Raw genomic sequence first — 19978 nt, 5'->3', positions numbered from 1 at the left:
TGTACACAGCAAGACACTGTCACAAACAAGCTGAAAGTATATATAGATTGTACAATATTGAACCTATTCTTCCAATTACCAAATTAGAGGGGCCATTGGATGACAATCAACAAATTTCTAATTACTCATATTTTTGGATTTCAATTGCATAGGATATGTTGGTAATATTAATTTTCATATTAAGATATTAAGAAAAGGTAATTGTCACTTCCTGTTGTTTTTGTTGTAAGAGATGGAATTAGATTTGTGTGGATTTGTTGAAAGATTACTTTCTTGCTTCTTCTAGGATGTAGTTTTGCTCCTTATGTTGATGTTTTCCATCTATTATCCTTTGTAGGGCTGGATTTGTGGAAAGATACTGTGTAAATTTGGTTTTGTCATGGAATATCTTGTTTTCTGCATCTATGGTAATTGAGAGTTTTGCTGGGTATAGTAGCCTGGGCTGAGATTTGTGTTCTTGTAGGGTCTGTATTACATCTGCCCAGGATCTTCTAGCTTTCATAGTCTCTGGTGAGAAGTCTGGTGTAATTCTGACAGGCCTGCCTTTATTTGTTACTTGCCTTTTTTTCCCTTATTGCTTTTAAAATTCTTTCTTTGTTTAGTGCATTTGGTGTTTTGATTATTATGTGACGGGAGGAATTTCTTTTTTGGTCCAGTCTGTTTAGAGTTCTGTAGGCTTCTTGTATGTTCATGGGCATTTCTTTCTTAAGGTTAGGAAAGTTTTCTTCTATAATTTTGTTGGCCCATTACATTGAGAGTCTTCACTTTCTTCTATACCTATTATCCTTAGGTTTAGTTTTCTCATTGTGTCCTGGATTTCCTGGGTGTTTTGGGTTAGGAGCTTTTTGCTTTTTGCATTTTCTTTGACTGTTGTGTCAATGTTTTCTATGGTGTCTTCTGCCCCTGAGATTCTCTCTTCTATCTCTTGTATTCTGTTGGTGATGCTTGCATCTATGACTCCTGATTTCTTTCCTAGGTTTTGTATCTCCAGGGTTGTTTCTCTTTCTGATTTGTTTATTGTTTCTATTTCCATTTTTAGATTCTGTATGGTTTTGCTCATGTCCTTCACTTGTTTGATTGTGTTTTCCTGTAGTTCTTTAAGGGATTTTTGTGTTCCCTCTTTAAGAGCTTCTAGCTCTTTACCTGTGTTCTCCTGTATTTCTTTGAGGGTGCTATTTATGTCTTTCTTAAGGCCCTGTATCATCATCATAATGTGATTTTAGATCTGAATCTTGCGTTTCCGGTGTGATGGTGTGTCCAGGACTTGCTATGGTGGGAGAATTGGGTTCTGATGATGCCAAGTAACCTTGGTTTGTGTTATTTTCTTACACTTGCAGCGCCCTCCTTCCCCCGCGCCATCTGGTTATCTCTAGTCCTACCTGCCCATGCTAAATCTGAGTGGAGTCAGTCCTTCCTGTGATCCTGGTTGTATCAGAACTCCTCAGAGTCAGGCTGTCTCTGTGATCCTGTGATTCTGAGATCCTGTGACCCTGGACTTGTTAGGGCATGTGGGAGTGCAGCAGCTTCCTCTGGGTGTTGTGGGACTGGCTGTGGAGCCTGGGCTCAAGGTCTGCTCAGGAAACCAGCCCAGAGAGACTGGAAGGAACCTGAGCCACTCTGCTGGCGAAGTTCCTGTGTGCCTGCTCACACTGGTCCCAGTTACTCCTGGTGTTGGGACAGATGTTGGGTCCTCCTCACCTCTGATCCTGAGAGTGTCAGAGTGCCTGGGAGTGGAGCTTCCTCTGGGTGTTGTGGGACTGGCTGCAGAGCTTGCGCCCAAGTTCCATTCTGATGTAGGGTTTTTGTTGTTTTTGTTGTTTATTTAGTTTTGTTTGTTTGGGGTAGGATCTCTTCAAAGTCCCAGGTGTCCCAGAACTCATTATGTAGACCAGGCTGACCTTGAACTCACAGATATCCGATTGCAACTGTTTTCCCAGTGCTGGGACTGAAGGTGTGTACCACCATTCCCATCTATCCTATGTAGTTTGTAAATATTTTTTTTAATTGAGATTTTCATAACATATATTTTGATCAAGTCACACCTCATTCTTCCCTCCAAGCTCTCTCAGATCAACCCCTACTTCCTTACCTTAACTTCCGGCTCTCTTTTAAAATTTTCCTATGGATTTCAGTTTGTGCTGCTCCAATACTTCTGGGTGTAGAGCCATCCTCTTGATCACCCACCAGGAGCCACATCCTTAAAGAAAATCAGCTTTTCCTCCCCTAGAAGCTATCAGCCCTGGATAACTCCTCTATAGGGTTTTGAACTCCTCCTTACTCCATGTAGACTGTTAACTGGCTTGGTTTTGTGCAGACATCCACAGCTGCTCTGAGTTTATGAGTACAGGGTCCTGCCATGTCCAGAAGACAGTTTTGCTCTGGTCTTCTCTGATGCTTGTCTTTTGGAATCTTTCTGCCCTCCCCTCTTCCTGAATGATCCCTGGTCCTTAGGGAAGGAGGTTGATATGGGTATTCCATTTGTAGTTGAAAACCCCACAAACACTCTCTGTACTTCTGACAATTTTTTCATTAAAGACAAACCCAAAAATTATTGAGTGTGTGTGCATGCACATGCATTCCATATAACACCTGTGGATGTCAGAGAATTATTTTCTGGAGTCAGCTCTCTCCTTCTACCATGTGGATCCTAGAATTTGGACTCAGATAGTCAGGCTTGGTAATAAGCATCTTTAACTGCTTAACTATCTTGCCACCACCCCAACACCCTCTTTAAAGAGTTTCATGTAACCTATGCTGGCTTCAAACTTGAGGATGCTCTTGAAGTCTTGTGTCTCTATTGCTTACAGTTCCTAAATGCAGGGATTATAAGCCAGTTTTATGCACTGTTGGGGATTAGGAGCAAGGACCCAGTGAGTGTTAGGCAAGTGCTCTACCAGCTGAGCTGTATCCCCGGGGCCTAATCTACTCTTTGTTTAAAAAGAACAGATGCCTATTCTGAGAACATTTAACAATTTTAAAGTTACTTTTATTAATTTTTTGTGCATGCATGTATGGATGGATGCATGCTTTCCATAGCACACGTGTAGAGGTCAGAAGACAAATGTGGGTTCCAAGATTGCCAGGCTTGTGAAAAATGCCTTTCCCTGACTAGCCAATTTGCTGGCCTTCTGAAGACATTTTAATAAAGATGTTAGTAGGGTTTTCTCAATGTTAAAGAAGAATATGGGTCAAAAGATATAGATCCAAGTATATCCAAGTATAACTGGTTCTTCTATTTTCACTTCTCACTTATGTGTATCGTGTGTGTGTGTGTGTGTGTGTGTGTGTGTGTGTGTGTGTGTGTGTGTGCATATGCAGGCCAGAGGTCAACTTTGGGCATGTTTCTTCACCTTGTTATTTAAGACAGAATCTCACAAGGACCCAGGGCCCAGCATCAAACTAGGCTGACTGGCCGGCTGGCTGGCTGGCCGGCTGGCTGGCTGGCTGGCTGGCCTTAGGAATCCTCCTGCCTTTCTGCCTCCCCAGCACTGGGTTACAGATGAGCACTATCATGCCTGGCTTTTCTTTGGTGGGGATGGAACCTGGGTCCTCATGACTGTGTGGAAAGCACTTTCCCAGCAGAGCTCTCCCCAGCATTGCTGAACTGGTTGACATTATTTCATTTGGTTGGTTTTCCAAGTTTCTTTGACTAAGCAACTTTATGGGGCCCAAACCAAAATAAACCAAAAACAGAACAAATAAAAAACAAAACCTACAAGCAGCTATGATTTAAACACCAAGGATGTCAATATGAAATAAATAGACTGACATTTCTGTTTTGAAATCTTTTAGTAAATGAATTTAAACTAACTGAAAGTGTGTGGCTTTACTTTGTAAGGGCAAATTTGGCCTTTCTCAGTGGTTTTTGGATATTAAGGATACACTGGGTGTTGTGGACTAAATGTTGCTTTAACCTGCAGATGGCTCCTAGGATTTAGTCAGTCTTCAGCAAACGAAGTCACTTGTGTGGTGCTTTCAGACATGAGGTCTCAGATGTGGTACTTACTGTGACTCTACCTATGTATGATGGTAACAAGAACACTGTTGTTTTGTTCTTTTGAGTTTGCTTTTGAAGTAACTTTCACAGAGAATTCCTGTTGCCTAGAAATTGATGACAGACTTATACCATTTCCTCTTTTTTTCTTAGACGTTCCAACCTCAGAGCAGCCTGAACTGTTCCTAAAGAAACTTCAGCAGTGCTGTGTCATTTTTGACTTCATGGACACGCTATCTGATCTTAAAATGAAAGAATACAAGCGCTCCACTCTTAATGAACTGGTGGACTACATTACAATAAGCAGAGGCTGTCTGACAGAGCAGACTTACCCTGAAGTAGTTAGAATGGTGAGTTTCCTTTTTCGCCGCTGACACTTTTAAGCATCTTCCATAGCCACTCATGGGTGTATTGATTGCAGTGAGGTCACCGAGGTCTCCTACACAAACAAATGCCAGCAGTCAACGCAGCACTAGGATTTGAAGAGCACGATTTCACGACGATGAAACCCAGACCATCCCACCAACTGCAGCGTTGAAGGAGTAGCCTCAGAGTGTGAAGCTGAGGGCCAGGGTGCCATGGATCTCTGCAAAGACACGAGAGAATCAACCAGTTTTAGATCTGATTGAAACGATTCAAACCTGTCGAGTATCTTAACCCGCACCACCTTACGTTTTGGCATATTAGAAATGGCATCATACTTAATAAAATTATGACATAGAGAATATGGTTAAGGCCTCTCTTGGCTTTATAATGAATCTTTCTTTCTGTAAATTTCCTTGAAGTCAGAAGTAATGCCTTTTATGATGTTAGAACAATAGCACTGTGTGTGGTCCTTAGGATTTGCAGGAAGAAATATTCTTTGTATAATACAAGCAATTATGTTTGTACTGTGTCAATAATTACATTAGCTTTTTAAAAATTGCGCTGAAATCTGACCGTTAGGTTTCTGTGATGTGGTTGCCTTCCTTAGCATCCTAGAAGATTGTAGATTGAGAGAGTGTTGTTTAGGGAGGACATCGGGAACAATGGAGGAGGCTATGCAGCTACAGAGGTTTAAGGGGCTGAGCATCATGGGAAGCCCAGTAGAGGAACAGGCACAAGGAATGCCTGCTCACTGTCTATAAGAACTTTGAGAGATGAGCTTGGGATTGATGTGTGATATCCATATGTACATCTGAAGGGAATGAAAACAGATATATGGTGTTATAACTAAAGCACCTCTGGAAATCTGCACATTTGTGGGAGGCATACATTTTCAAGTACTTTGGATAGATTATGAGGACTATAATTCACGGCTCTTACTTTAAGTATTTTGTAAGTCACTGACAAACTTAACGCCCAGAGTGGCTTCCTGCCAGAAATGAGCGTTCCATTGCCCCATATCTTTGTCAGCATTTGTTCTCCCTCCCTTCCCATTTTGCCCCTTCATGTAGGGTCTGGCCCCTAATTCTTATTCTTGTTTTCCCTAGTGGGCTGGCTTACAGGGCCACTGTTTCTGACAAACCCAGGGCTTTCTCCTTCCTTTATTTCTCTGCTTCTTGGTAGCCCACTCGTATGGTATATGCTGCTTTTATTCTTCCACACATGCATCTAATTTTTCCAATAAGAGCTGGGTATCCTAGAGAGGAATTGTCCTGCATATCTTAGTAGGCTCTGAAATACCTCTTAGCTGAGCCTAACTGATTTCAGGCTCTGAAATTATGATGAAGATAGTCTATCATTCAATTACATCAAGTCATTAAACCTAGTATTTAACATAATGCAAAAAACTCTTCCATTTTTGTGAATCAGCTTATCCTAAACCAGCTTTAGTTTCCTAAGAGAGTCCATTGCTTTGTGGCCTACATTCCCTTTGCCTTTAAGCCATTATATTTGTTTTAAGACATTCTTGAGCACCGCTTTAGGCAGCTTTGAATATGTAGCATCCTTACTTGAAAGTCAGCTTTATGTAGAGTTCTCAGATATATATTTATTTTTATATGTAATTTATAAAATTTGCTAATGACTCATTTGCTCATGGTACTTATGTAATCTGGACTATTTATAGAATATATGTTAGAGTAGAAAGTGAACCCTCCTGGGCTCAATGGCCACTTTTGGCCATACTCACTTGCTTTATCACTGTGAATCAGTTTCATATGATACTGAGAGCCCTTCCTAAATAAATGGCTGTTGTTCACACATTGGTGAACAACATGTTCACCAATGTATGAACAACATACATGCATGTGTGCACAGGCTAACTGTGCTTACTACTGCTTTATAAGAAGGCCCAGAGCCAAAGGCCACCTTGGTACTCCTCCCATATTTTGCCACCTCTAAGGTCCTTATGTGTACAAATTCTGGTCCTGCTTATCTCCTTGTGTCATAACTCCCTTGAGGGGGGAGGGTTGTGTAGATAGCAATAATGTGTGTAAATCTCCTAGAATAGTCGCTAACACATGGCAGACGTTTAAGTAGCATTGTTATACTTTGCTATTAGGTGTTTGAATTTGCATGGTCCATGTTTGTAGATTTTACATTCTCTATCAGCTAGATGTATTCTGTTTCATTGTCTCAGTTTCTCTCAAATTTTGTAGCTCAAGGATGATCCTACCTGATAAGTAGTCACCGTCCCTACTCACTCCTCTTTCTTGTTATTGTGAAATGAAATTACTTCTCCAGAATGAGGAAGTGGTAGTGTTTTTAATGAAATGCTAATGAAATATGCTAGGTGGTTTTACAAACAAGGCTGAGTAATGAATCACAATGACATGGTATGGTGTCAGCCGTAATACCAAAAGCTTAGTTAACTTGTTGGGACATGTACTTAGAGAATTAGTTTTCTTGTAAGGGACAATGAAGTAGAGAGAAAGTAAGTGATGAGTTGGGGAAGTCATTTTTACCATCTAAGCTAAGTCTGAGTACCACCCACAGGCTACTAGAATGAAAGAGAAACATTTTATATGTAAATACATTCAACAATATAACATACAATTTACCTTCAGGAGAAGAGAATGTTTATAGGAGAAAGAGCCATAGGGAGGGCACATGGAAGTTACTGCCTTATTACTCATCTTAACTAGCAACAAGACTTTGTTAATTCATTTTTCTTTCAAGCCTCAGTTTCTCATATTGTTAACGGAGGGAACTGATGATATCACAGATCCTTCCAGTTCTGAAATGTCCATATTATTTACTAATCACTTTCCAAAGCAGTTGCTTACTTAAGTAAGTGGTCTGTTTTGTAATTTTGTGTGTCTTCTGTTATAGAAAAAAGGTATCAGGACCTAACTTGCTTTGGGTTTTGCTATTTTCTGTTCTGTATTGTCTCTAGAGTTAAGCTTTTGTCTTTATGGCGCACATACATACACACACACACACACACACACACACACATGTACATACTATACTAATACTAATCTGTCTTTTTGGTACTGTTGCATGTATCCATTTGAAATATTTCTTAGAATTTTAGATCTTTAACCTCTTCATTTTTATTTATGTATAAATTTGAACTGTGTTTATTTTATATTCTTTGTATTTGCATGTCTTTTCTAAAAATAATTCATTTGAGGGTACTCCAAAATGTGGGAAGTAGTTTTGTTGGTGAAAGGGTAAAAGCACTGGCTTCATTAATTCTAGGTAGTATTTATTGAATAACTTAATGCCATGCTTTTACTTTAAAAGAAAAAATGGTGGTGTTGAGTGTCAATCCCAGGACATTATGAATTCTAGGTGAACATTCCAACGCTGATTTCTATTCCCAGCCTTTGGTTAATTTGTTTGAGACAAGACCTTTGTGTGTAGTGTAGGCTGGCCAAGTACTTACTACTCTGTAGCCTAAGCCAGTCTCAGTTTATGATCTCCATGCCATAGCTTCTTCCCAGTGCCAAGGTTACATGCATATGACACCATAGCCAGCTTGTATGACAACATAGTCAGCTTGTATGACATCATAGCCAGCTTGTATGACATCATAACCAGCTTGTATGGCACCATAGCCAGCTTGTATGACACCATAGCCAGCTTGTATGACAACATAGCCAGCTTGTATGACAACACAGCCAGCTTGTATGACACCACAACCAGATTGTATGACACCACAGCCAGCTTGTATGACACCATAGCCAGCTTGTATGCTTATTTTTTGATAACTAAAAAATTGGTGGTTTTTTGCCAACTGTTGAAAGTGTAATGTAAACAAATTAAAAGATGTCATACTGATAGAATTATTTATTAAGTAAGGAAGAGAGAAGGTTTGGTAGGGTGTTCATGGCAGACTATCCAGAATGTGTAAAGCCTTAGTAGGGTATAAAAAGATTTTCCAGGTGGCTGAACTACCAGAGAATTCTGAAACCATTTACATACAGGGGATACAGTGCTGTGTTGTAATAGCACTAACAGTGTGTGTTTATGTGCATGTGTGCCTGTGTCTCTGTGTGTGTGCATGCGCTTATTGTGGGAACATGTTAATTTTGGAAGCTGAATGTGTTAATAATACATGTCAGTTTGTGCAAGTACTTTATAGACAGTGGGGGTCTACTTCAGGCTTGAGGTAGAGGAGTGATGGTGGCATTGATATTTTAATGGCAGTAGAACAGATAGTGTGGTGAAGGCAGGATCAGTAGCGGAGTGTGAGGTTAGAGAGACGTGCAGCCAGGTGATATGGTAGAGAAGGAAGGAAGGTTGAACTTTTGAGATTCACCTCAAACTGTTTGTGAAGCCACTCTGTGTTTGTTTGGCTCTTTTGGGAGAAGAGGGAGATTAGCTGGCTGTGATGTGTGGCCCTCATGGTGTAAGGTGGCTGTGCTCCTTGTGTGGCTTCTGTTGCGGTACAGCAGTAGGGAGAACAGGTTTTGGTTGGACGCTGAGGAGTGGAGATTTTGCTGTAGTTGTTGATGGAGGCCATATAGAAAAGGTACATATAGAACTAGTTGTTACCAGTATGGAGGCAGGCTGGAGGCAGGGACAGAGATGGGGCTTCATATTGTCTGTGCCATGGTCCAGGTGGGAGCAAGCTGGTTGAGCAGTAGGCAGAATGAGGAGTTGAGACCATGTGACAGTGATTTCTCAGACTGCAGTGGGACCTAAGATATGCTGGCTTCATTTCAGTAAAATCTTACCATTTTTCTGTAAAAAACATACAACTTCATCATATGGTTACTACCATTATTATTTTTATATTTTGCCTTTATGACTTGACTAGTCTTGGTTTCAAGCCTGTGTTGTTCCCACTGTGTGATTAAATCTCTGAATACTGCAGATTGAGGATATATGTTTCAGAATTAATGTAGCTTTAGTATAAATTATATTGAAAAGTCTTTTATTTCTATTGGGATCTTTCCTTGAGTCTTTCATATTATTTCTCGGCCACTGCTAATATTTTCTTCTGCTTTCACATTATATCGTGTCACTTGGTTATCTAAATGCTCTTTTTAAAAATATATATACTTTGATTTAACTGAAAAAATTATAGCTATGGTTAACTTCTTAATAGAATAATATAGTTTTGTGGAGAATTAGGAATTCTCAGTTAAGGTCTTCAGAGTCTGCCTATACATAAGTTTGGATGCTTTGCTAACTTTACTGTGTTCCTATTGACTAATTGATAGAGGATTTCTTGTTATTAATGTAGCATTGACTAATTAAATGTAGCATTGGGAATGGTAAGAAACATGAGAATGTAAGAACTTGTCGTTTGTCGTGTTCTTGCATTTGATAAGAGAATGTACTCATGTCCTGGCTGGAGTTTGCTTTGGAGGCATATGAGAGGTGTTTGCTGACTCAAGTTACTGGGAAATTTTAAGAAGGGTAAGTTCAAGATACTTGTGTCGAAGCACCCCAGAAGGAAGACCTCATGAGCAGATTTGAAATGTACAAGTTCTTGGCACATAGGAGAGAGCTTAGGTTATAATATTGAAGATCACCAGAAGACATTTTTAGAAATATCGGGAAGAATTGACTAGGCAAGGCCAGAGGCAGATGTTAGTGTTTGCCATTTGTCAGAGGAACAGAAACTAATAGGTATTTTGCCTTTTCCTTAAGCTGTCACCCTGTGCTTCTCTACTTAATGTTCCCTTAGTAATATTTGTTGTCTTGGAGAACCCATATATTTGTTTCATGAGGTCACTGAGCTCTCTGATATTGACTGCAATTTTTGTGTCTGTGTGTTCTATGTATTTTGTGTGTGTGTGTGTGTGTGTGTGTGTGTGTGTGTGTGTAAGGAAAGAGTCCTAAATAACTTAAATTTGATTTTGCCATATGTACATTAACCATCTACATTAGATGCCTAGGTGAGAACATGCAAACATGAACTTTGGGAGGAGCTGTCTCTTTCACTTTATATCAGCAACTAAAGCTGTTAAATACAGCTGTCAGAATGACTTCACCAGTAGAATCACCTGGGCGTGGCCCTGCTCTGTGAAGAGGTCTTTCTCTGCCTTTGCTGGGGATGGAACCTAGAACCTTCTGCATGCTAAACTGCACTTTCCCCACTGAAACTGCACCTCCAGCTCACATGGGAAGACTTTTGGTCATGTATTCAATGTTGTGTACACACACACACACACACACACACACACACACACACACACGAGTTATACCATGTGTAGAGTTCAGATTTTCTGTTTGAATGTTTTTATTAGCATGCATCAATTCAGTTTCATTATAGCATTTTCACACATTTACCTTTTTAAAGATTTATTTATTGTTATAAGTAAGTACACTGTAGCTGTCTTCAGACATACCAGAAGAGGGCATCAGATCTCATTACAGGTGGTTGTGAGCCACCATGTGGTTGCTGGGATTTGAACTCAGGGCCTTTGGAAGAGCAGTAGGTGCTCTTACCCGCTGAGCCATCTCACCAGCCTCGCATTTACCTATTTTAATCATGCTCATTCCTGCTTTCTGTTATTCTCCCTTGTTCCCCTTTCTGCTGATCCTCTTCCCACTTTGCCTTCATGTCTTTTTCCTTTTGCTGGGCATGGGGATCCAGGGCATGTCACGTGAGTTGTGACAGGAGAGTGGACAGGATATAGGGATTTGTTTGCAGGTTCCTGGGCATCTCACCATTGGTGTACCATTGAAGGAAATGTCTTCTTCCTCCATCAGCTGTTACTTCCTATTCCTCCTTTGATGACTCCTGAATCTTGGAGGAGGTGATTCAGATGTCCTGTTTATAGCAGTCATTTATCCTTTAAAAAATATTGTGGCTGGAAAGATGGCTCAGTGGTTAAGAGCACTGACTGCTTACCCACGGTGTAAGAAGACATGGTGCCTGATAACCTTCTGTGATTCCAGTCCTGGGGGATCTGATACCTTCCTCTGACCTCCGAGGGCAACTAACTGCACATGCATGGGGCACAGATGCATATGAAAGCAAAATACCCACGCATATAAAAATAAATAATAAATCTTTATTTTTAAAGGTGTGTCTGTGCATGCATTTGTGTCTGTGTGTGTGTGTGTGTGTGTGTGTGTGTCTGTCTGTCTGTGTAGAGCTTTGTATATATAAAATGAAGGTGACTGAGGAGGCCAGAAGAGACTATTGGATCCTTGGAAGCTGAAGTTACAGGAGAGTGAGCTGCCTAACACAAGTGCTGGGAATCAAACTTGGATCTTTTAGAAGAGCAGAACAAACTATTAACTGCTGAGCCATCTCTCTAGCCCTAGTCATTTATTCTTTTATATTTTTCCCTTTCTTTTTCTTCCCTTTTTTTAGGTTGATGTGTATTAATGTTTTACTACATATATGTTTGTATATATAGTTTGTGCCTGGTGTCTGCAGAAGTCAGAAAAGGGTATTGGGTGCCCTGATATTGGACTTATAGATGGTTATAAGCCACCATACAGATGATAGGAACTGAACCCAGCAAGTGCTCTTAACTACTGAACTATCGCTTCAGCCTTAGTCATTTATTCTTAATGCTTGACCAATTATCAGTCTCTTCACTTACTACTTACCATTGCAGAAGGAAGCTTCCATGACCAAAGCTTCTGGTGGCACTATTCTGAGGGCATAGACAGTTGTTTTGAAGGCAGTTTGACAGTCATGTCCATTTTTTAAAACAGCAATAATGGCTTCCCACTAGTGCCTATGACTTCTCCAGCTATGGCTTTTGATTGGGATTTATGGCCGCAGATATGGATTCCGCACTGTAGAGCTAGCAACAGATCCAACCAGAAAGAGGCTGGCTACCATTAGGACAGACTTGCCACTGTTGCATTAAAGGTTTCTCCTGTGGGCTGGACAGTAATGCTGCACACAGGGTCTACAGCTGAGCAAGACCATTGTTGCCTATTCTCCCCTAGTATCCTACATAGTACCCTCTGATACTATGAAGTGTAGGCAGCAGGGAGAGAGCTTCCAGGACACATCTAGTTTGCTTTCTTTGTGGTCTACCAGATGGGCAACAATAGCAATTATAATTGTCTAGATTGTTTTGGGGGCCACAGGTGCCTCCCTGACCAATGGTCGTAGCCCACCCTTGGCACTGGAACTTTCATTTAAAAACCTCTTGCTTCTGGGAGCAACTGTGCCTTAATGTCAGTTTGGGTAGGTTGTTGTTTATAGTTATACATATTTATATTTATTGATATATATATATCAATATGTATGTATGTATGTATTTGTGTGTGTGCTTCCTCTACACAATGTTTTTTTTTTCCTCTTGAGCTTTTCTTTCTTGTTTTATTTATTTTTTTTCTGGGACAGGGTTTTTCTGTATAGTCCTGGCTATCCTGGAACTAACTCTGTAGATCAGGCTGGCCTCAAACTCAGAGATCCACCTGTCTATGCTTACTGAGTGCTAGGGTTAAAGGTATGTGCCACTATGCCTGTTCCCTTGAACTTTTCTAAATCTAAAGATTTTTTTTTAAAAGATTATTTATATATATGGCTGTTTTGTCTGCATGTTTGCACACCAAAAGAGGACATTGAATCACAGGGGATTACAGTCATAGGCCATTGGGAGACATCATGTGACTGCTGGAAATTGAACTCAGGACCGCTGGAGGAGCAGGCAACCAGTGGTCTAAACCACTGAGCCATCTCTCCAGCCCCAAATCCAAAGATTCTGAAGTCTTTTCTCGTATCTTTAGTTAGTTCTGACAAAGGCAGATGATATGTGGATTATGTAGCTGAGTGTTCACAAAGATTTATTATTATATATAAGTACACTGTAGCTGACTTCAGATGTACCCAATAAGGGCGTCAGATCTTATTATGGATGGTTGTGAGCCACCATGTGGTTGCTGGGATTTGAACTCAGGACCTTTGGAAGAGCAGTCAGTGCTCTTACCCATTGAGCCATCTCATCAGCTCCGAGTGTTCATTTTTTCATAGCAAAAACTTTTGCTCATTTAAAAAAAAATTCATGCATAGTTAGAATATGTCTTGATCATATTGACTTTTTACTTCCATTTTCAGCTTCCTCCTAAGTCACCTAAATATTTCTTAATATAATTGTATATTTATGCATTTCCTGTCTTAATAATTTATTGCCCCTCAAGAATTCTTACGGGGTTTGGAAGGGATTTAAACTGTGATTAATTTTAAATCTTTTAATTAAAGAAGTTTTTTTTACTTAGGAATTAACTATTTGCTTAGTTTTCAAGCTATATTCCTTCCAGCCTGCTTTAAATTAAGGTTGTTCAGGGTTTTCAGTATGCTTAATATTCTTTGAGAGGTGTGACTTGCCAGTCACTGATATCCAATAAGCCTCCCCCTAAACTGAGTTTCCTCCTCGTCTGTCTCCAGCCCTCCTTTGTAGGCCTGGCAGCAGAGCTGTGCAGGGTGAGAATACTGCATTCAGAGTTTAGTGGCTTTCCCCCAACTTTTCAATCTTGCAAGTGAACATGTAGTTTACAGGGATAGCAGTGGCCATCAAGAAGATGGGCTGTTGAGGCATGCATAAGAGGATCTTAAACGAACAGTGTCGTTAACAGCTCTAGCTTTTGGCGTTTCTACAGTGTAGTTATTTCTTTGCTGGGAGATGGGAGAGAGGCTGGAGGAAGGGAGCGAAAAGGAGGGGAGGATTGATTCTACAAGAGGAAAGCTGCCTGCACACAGCTGATTAACAGGAAGAAGCAGAGAAAACACGTGTCCTCGGGAGTGGAGTTCTCAGAGACTGTAATGCCAGGGGCAAAAATTTGGCTGGAAAAGAATGAGCAGATCATTTCCAGGAGGTAGCTGGCTACTGACCAATATTTAAAGCCAAACCTGATTTATAAACTAAAAGAAGATGAAATGTGCTATCCAGTGACTTGTGAGGTTCCCCTGCAGTGTGGCGAGAAGATAAGGGACTTTGAGAGTGAAAGCACAGACCCAGTGTCCACCCAAGGGCTAGAAGCAATGGGAATGAGAAAAGAGGATGTGTCCTCACTCGAGGCCAGTGGTGAATGGGCACGGGACCACACATACAAGAAAGATGCTTTTGGCAGGGTAGTGGTGGCGCATACTTTTAATAACCCAGCACTTGGGAGGTAGAAGCAGGCAGATTTCTGAGTTTGAGGCCAGCCTGGTCTACAGAGTGAGTTCCAGGACAGCCAGGGCTACACAGAGAAACCCTGTCTTGATTAAAAAAAAAAAAAAAGAAAAGATACTTTTGAGCAAAATTAGGACTGTTATGAGCATTGATAAGCTGGAGAGCAAGTAGACTTCAATAAAATGACTGAGCAAGCCATAGTGGAAAAGATAGTTCTAGGTAATAGAAGATTTTATTAAAGAACAGTTTTGAAATATTGTGAATTGTTCTCCGTGTAGAAGTTGGGCCTTGTAGGAGAGCGAGGTAGAACACTGTCTGGACTAATTGTATTTCCTTTTGATAGCCTGTGCCGTTTTCCTTTTTAAAAAAACTTGTTTGTTACGATTAGATGATAGAGGTGCTGGGAAATGGAGCTTACTTTTTTTTAATTTAAATTTGTGTTGTTCTTAATAGCAGAGTAGGAAGTAAGAAAAATTATAAGGTAGTAATGATTAAATAATGTATGAGCCCTAGAACCTTCTCTGGGTTTCCTTCAGAGGAGCTAATATCTACATCCCCTCTCTCTCATACTGGTGAAGCCAGCCAGCATCAGCTCTACCTAGTCTGTCTAGGCAGTAGTTCTAGGCTAAGGAGGACTGTCATCTACAGGCAGGATCTGTGTGGTTAGATTTAAGTCTGCTGTGTATTGATGACTCCTAAGCTGGTTTCAGTGTTTTACTAATGAAAGGTCACAGAGCCTATGAAATAGGGGCACAGGCATAGAGGGGAGATGATGACAGTTTGGTAGTGTTTCTTCATTAGCATGGTGGCTTCCCCTCCCTCCCTTCTTCCCTCCCTCCCTCCCTTCTTTCCTTCCTTCCTTTCTTCCTTCCTTCCTTGATTTACATATTTTAATTTTATGTATATGACTATGCATGCATGCTGTACCCCACAGAGGCCATCAAATCCTCTGGAACTGGAATTCCAGATGGTTATGAGCACCACGTGGATGCTTGCAGTTGAACCCAGGTGCTCTGGAAGAGCAGCCATTGAGCCATCTCTCCAGCACAACACAGTGTTTTTAAGTGGGAGCAAGTACCATGGCTAGAAATGTACATCAGGAGTAGTGTGTGTTTTGTGGTGCTTTTTAAAATTTTAAAGTTCAGAGACCTTTTAAAATTTAAAAACTTACTCATAGTGTTAGCTGATTTTGAATTCCCATTATTCAAAGCAGTTGTTCAGCGTTTATGGTCTCAAAAAAGCCTCACATTTAAGCCAGATTGTTGTATCTGTTTGTAGGTTTTGGCTCTCAGAAATCACCAGGTTGAATAAAGCCTTTCTTATGACGCTTGCTTGCCTGACGGTGGAGCGAGGGAAATGGGGATGGGACTTGTCTGTAGACGCCAGTGGTGTAAGGGTCTGTGCTGTGTTTATACAGAGTGAGCACTGACTGCTGCGGTGTTTACACCTCTATTTTTGGATTCTAAGATTTAATATCAACAGTCTTCACTTTGGGATTTACTGCTACATTTCCACTTTTGGAGAGAACGTAATATGGTCATCTCTTGAAATTGATTTCCCTGTGATGTTTTTGTGTGAGGATCTCATTCTAGATAATTATTTCAATATCCCTGTAACCATTTCATCAGGTAAAAAGATGCCCTGTGTTTTGAATGACGTTTAATCTTGAAATAGAAGCTGACCATAGTAGAGGGTTTGTAGTTGGACTTGTGGGTAGTAGGAAAGTCAGGGCGGGTCTAGATTGCAGAGAGCAGAGCAAGCTAGGAGGACAGAGTTGGGCAAGAGTCACAGGTGCTCTTGAATAGCACGTGAGATGGAAGTATGCTTTTGCTTTTTTCCAGTCTCTGTGAAGAAGGTCTTTGCTCTTCTAAGGAGGGTGAGGCAAGCAGTTTAGGACATGGTGGTGGGTAGTTGAGTACTGTTGTCTTGATCTTGTCAGATAGGTATGGAGAGAAAGGAAATGGAGAAAATATTTATGAAAAATGTCTTCCTATATTTGTTTGCTTATGCTCATCACAGATCATCATTGTTTAAGTTTGGATACTCATCACTTTTTTTTTTTTAAAACCAATTTCATCTCAGTCTTTCCCTTTCCCTTTAAAACCTCAAATATAAACATACTTAACATTTTAGGTAGTGCAAGTTTGATGAATTTAATAATTGTATAAAATCAGGGACACCTCCAAAAGGCCCAAAGAGTAGCAACCCACTAGAAGAGTAAGAAGATAGGAGTGGCACCCTCTCAGTGTAAGTGGGGGCCAGTGAAACAGTTTGGTTCTGAGCAGGCCCAGTTTGAGATGATGTCAGAGATGTTCTGGACTGGAAATGGAGTAACTAAGGATAGCCACAGGCCAAGGTGGAAATGGTGACAGAAAGCCGAGGGTGAAGCATTCTCTGCCTTGACTTCTGGTGCTAACTTTCCCCTTAAGATGTGTGGACTTGTTCATTTATTGAGAGGGTGGCTTGAATCCATTCATTTGAATTCTGTGTTCATCTGCAGACTCTGAATGATCTTTAGTGTTCTACTTTGCTTCATACTGAGATCAGTGCACTTGGGAGGCAGGCGCTTATGTGGGGCTCTCATTTTGCCTTGGCCAAGATTCGAGCAGCTGTCATTTGGGTTTCTTGCTGTTTCATTGGATTCTTTCCAAATAAAAAAGGATTGATATACTTGTATAAAAAATTAAATTATTGAATTAGCAGAAATGATTAGAGGATGGAAGAAATAATTTGATAGGAAATTAGTTGCTGACTTTTTAGTAAATAAATTGAGCATGTGTATAGTTTATTTCCTTTACCACTTAGAGTCTCAACTAAATTTATGAAAATAAAGACATATGAGGACATCATCGTTTTGGAAGCTGGGTAGCTGTTGAAGTTCTTTCACTACCTTGATTGATCAGAGAAAGGTGGCTGTAAAGCCATGGCAAAGGTGCCGTGGAAATGCTCTAAGTCACACCTTTTAACAAGGGGGCTGCACAAAAACATCTCAAACAAAGGAGGCTTGGTGCTTCTGGAGCAAAATTTATAGAAGAAGCCATGATTCCTGGTTCTATGCCTCTCTAAACCAGGCAGTGAATTGATTTTCCCTCAAAACAAGGTTGCCTTCCCAGAGATGCTAGAACTGGAAAGAACTATTACTTGGGGACTGTCGGCGCTACTGAGAGAAGTGGGTCTTCTGGGGACTACTTTGAATAAGAAAATCCACAAGCATCTTCCCCAGCTTTCAGATTACCCTTTCTCTGGAGCATCAGTCAGTGCCAGAGAAAAGATTCAGAGGGGAGTTTCCAGGGCATTGGGGTAGAAAGAAATCAGCCCAGCCAGTCTCAGTCCAGACAAACCCACAAACCTCAGTGGCCCCATTTAAAGTAAGACTGTATGTGGTACAGAGAGGGTTAGAGCACAGGTATGGATCTCACAATAATGCTGTTTAGTTTTACATAGTTACCAACGTTATCTAAATGGTATATACACACACATATACACACATGCAAACATATATATATGCATATTGATGGGTCTGCTTTCATTCAGTATATAAATAACATGCATCTAAGTTCTTAAGATAGCTTTAGATTTTTCAGCTTCATAAGAATATTTCATTATTACACATGTTATATTTTTCTTTTTCACTGTTTATACTCTTGTCTAAATTTGTGTGCACATTTCCATGCCCTGTGCTAGAGATCAGATTTTCCACTATTGAATGAGTGCTTGTTTTGTTTTTTTTCATTTCTGCTATATAAAGACTGCCCTCTGTAAACTTTGATAGACTAGGCATTGGAAATCACCGTATATAGAGAAGGTCTTGCCTAAATGTCATCTTTTCTTCTCTCTCCCCTCCACCATCTCATCTCCTTTTCTGTCTTAGGGGCTTCTTGTTGTTGCCTTTGCTCAGTTTCTCCCGTTGGTCTTTTATAATGAAATGTTGACATGTTTCCTTTGTGCTTACATTTGGTCTGTATTCTGAGTTTTTAGCTTCCTGTTCTTGACCCTTCAGGACATGTTTCCTTTTCCTTTTTAGTTGACAGGACTCTCATCCTTCTGACACCCAGAATATAAAGGGGCTAAATTATTTGCATAAATAATCAATTATATGCTTAATCTATTTGTAATGATTTACTATAAGAACCACAAAACATTTCCAGGAGGAACGGTAGCAATGAAAACACATTTTTGTTTCTTTTTAAATTTTGTAGAAATAATGTACAACCTAACATAACCAATATAGTCAGAAATAACCTTTAAAAATTGGGTTTTTGAAAATAGGGTCTCACTGTAGTCCAGGCTATCTATATTCTAGTTACCTGGCAAAATAAAACAGTTGACAACAGTAATATAAGTAAAAATAGATTTTTTTCATTGTAAAGCTAGGAAAAGAGGAGGTGTTTAAGTGTTGTTTTTGTTTGTTTGTTTGCTTGCTTAAAAAATCTCATACTCTTTTGGAAATGTCTATATATTAAAATTTTCTGACTATGCCATATTTTTAAAGTTTTTTAAATTGTTGTTTTCTTTTATTAAGTGTCTCTTTGAGTTTTTGAAAAAAAATCATTAAAGATGTTCTTTCTGCCTCTTCAGAAGATATAACAGACCTTGTGGTATATTCAGCATCACACTTCGAATCTAGAAAACCTGTAATCTAGATTCGAAGTGTGATGCTGAATATACCACAAGGTCTTTAGAAATCTTTTTAGTCTATGTACAGACTTGTGGGTGTTGTAAAAGGTCTCACAACTTTTATGAATGTATGTGGGTGTGCTTCACCATGATTCTGACTGTCATTGGTGCTGGTGAGACTTGTACTTGGGATAAACAAGGGCAGTGGTAGACACTTAGGAAATCTTGTTTGATTCAAGTTAACATGGTTGGAATAGTAGCTTCTATAAAATTCTTGTCTTGAAAATTAAAAGTATATTGGTAATATTACTTAACATTGATATTATAATGTTTAACTGTTTCTGATAATTCTTTAAACAGTATCATAATATGCCTTGGGATTTTTATCCTTAATCAGTTAAAAGGGCAGGATTCAAAAGAGATTTTATCATTATTATTGTGTCATTAACAATTCTTAAACTTGGTGTTATTACAAGTAACTTGACACTTTATATTCTTGTATATTTTCTGTAAACATATTTTATATGCATGTATATTATTTTAATGTCATCAAATTTGTTAGAATTTTAGTTCTTAGTTCAATATTAGTATGTTTTATTATGTTTGAAAATAGTTTTATATGTTTAGATAAATCTGATTTAGAGATTTAAGTCATGTTTATATTCATTTTTTTTTGCTTCTGATATAATTGCTTTTTAAAATGCCACCTATGAGAAATGCTGATGAATTGCTTATAGATTTTCCCATTTTCTTCCTGGTGGTGGTGGTGGTACACGCCTTCAAGTCCAGCATGTGGGAGGCAGAGGCAGAGAGGCAGAGAGAGAGGCAGAGAGGCAGAGAGAGAGGCAGAGAGAGAGAGGCAGAGAGAGAGGCAGAGAGGCAGAGAGAGAGGCAGAGA

General features: G+C 39.8%; 1 protein-coding gene across 3 annotated transcripts in view; it reads left to right on the top strand.

Moving 5' to 3' along the window:
* Ppp2r5e (protein phosphatase 2 regulatory subunit B'epsilon) overlaps window positions 1-19978 on the top strand; it is a 159589-nt gene that overhangs the window by 81508 nt on the left and 58103 nt on the right. For all 3 annotated transcript variants that reach the window (XM_031356244.1, XM_031356242.1, XM_031356243.1), the window contains one exon: window positions 4148-4344. In XM_031356244.1, coding sequence (XP_031212104.1) covers window positions 4219-4344 — 126 coding nt within the window. In that variant the 5' untranslated portion in view covers window positions 4148-4218. The remainder of the gene's footprint in view (window positions 1-4147; window positions 4345-19978) is intronic.

Source organism: Mastomys coucha, unplaced genomic scaffold, assembly GCF_008632895.1.
Source record: "Mastomys coucha isolate ucsf_1 unplaced genomic scaffold, UCSF_Mcou_1 pScaffold6, whole genome shotgun sequence".
NCBI classification, from domain to species: Eukaryota; Metazoa; Chordata; class Mammalia; order Rodentia; family Muridae; genus Mastomys; species Mastomys coucha.
Note: the sequence above shows the minus strand (reverse complement) of the source record. Positions and strands in the feature narration are given on the sequence as shown.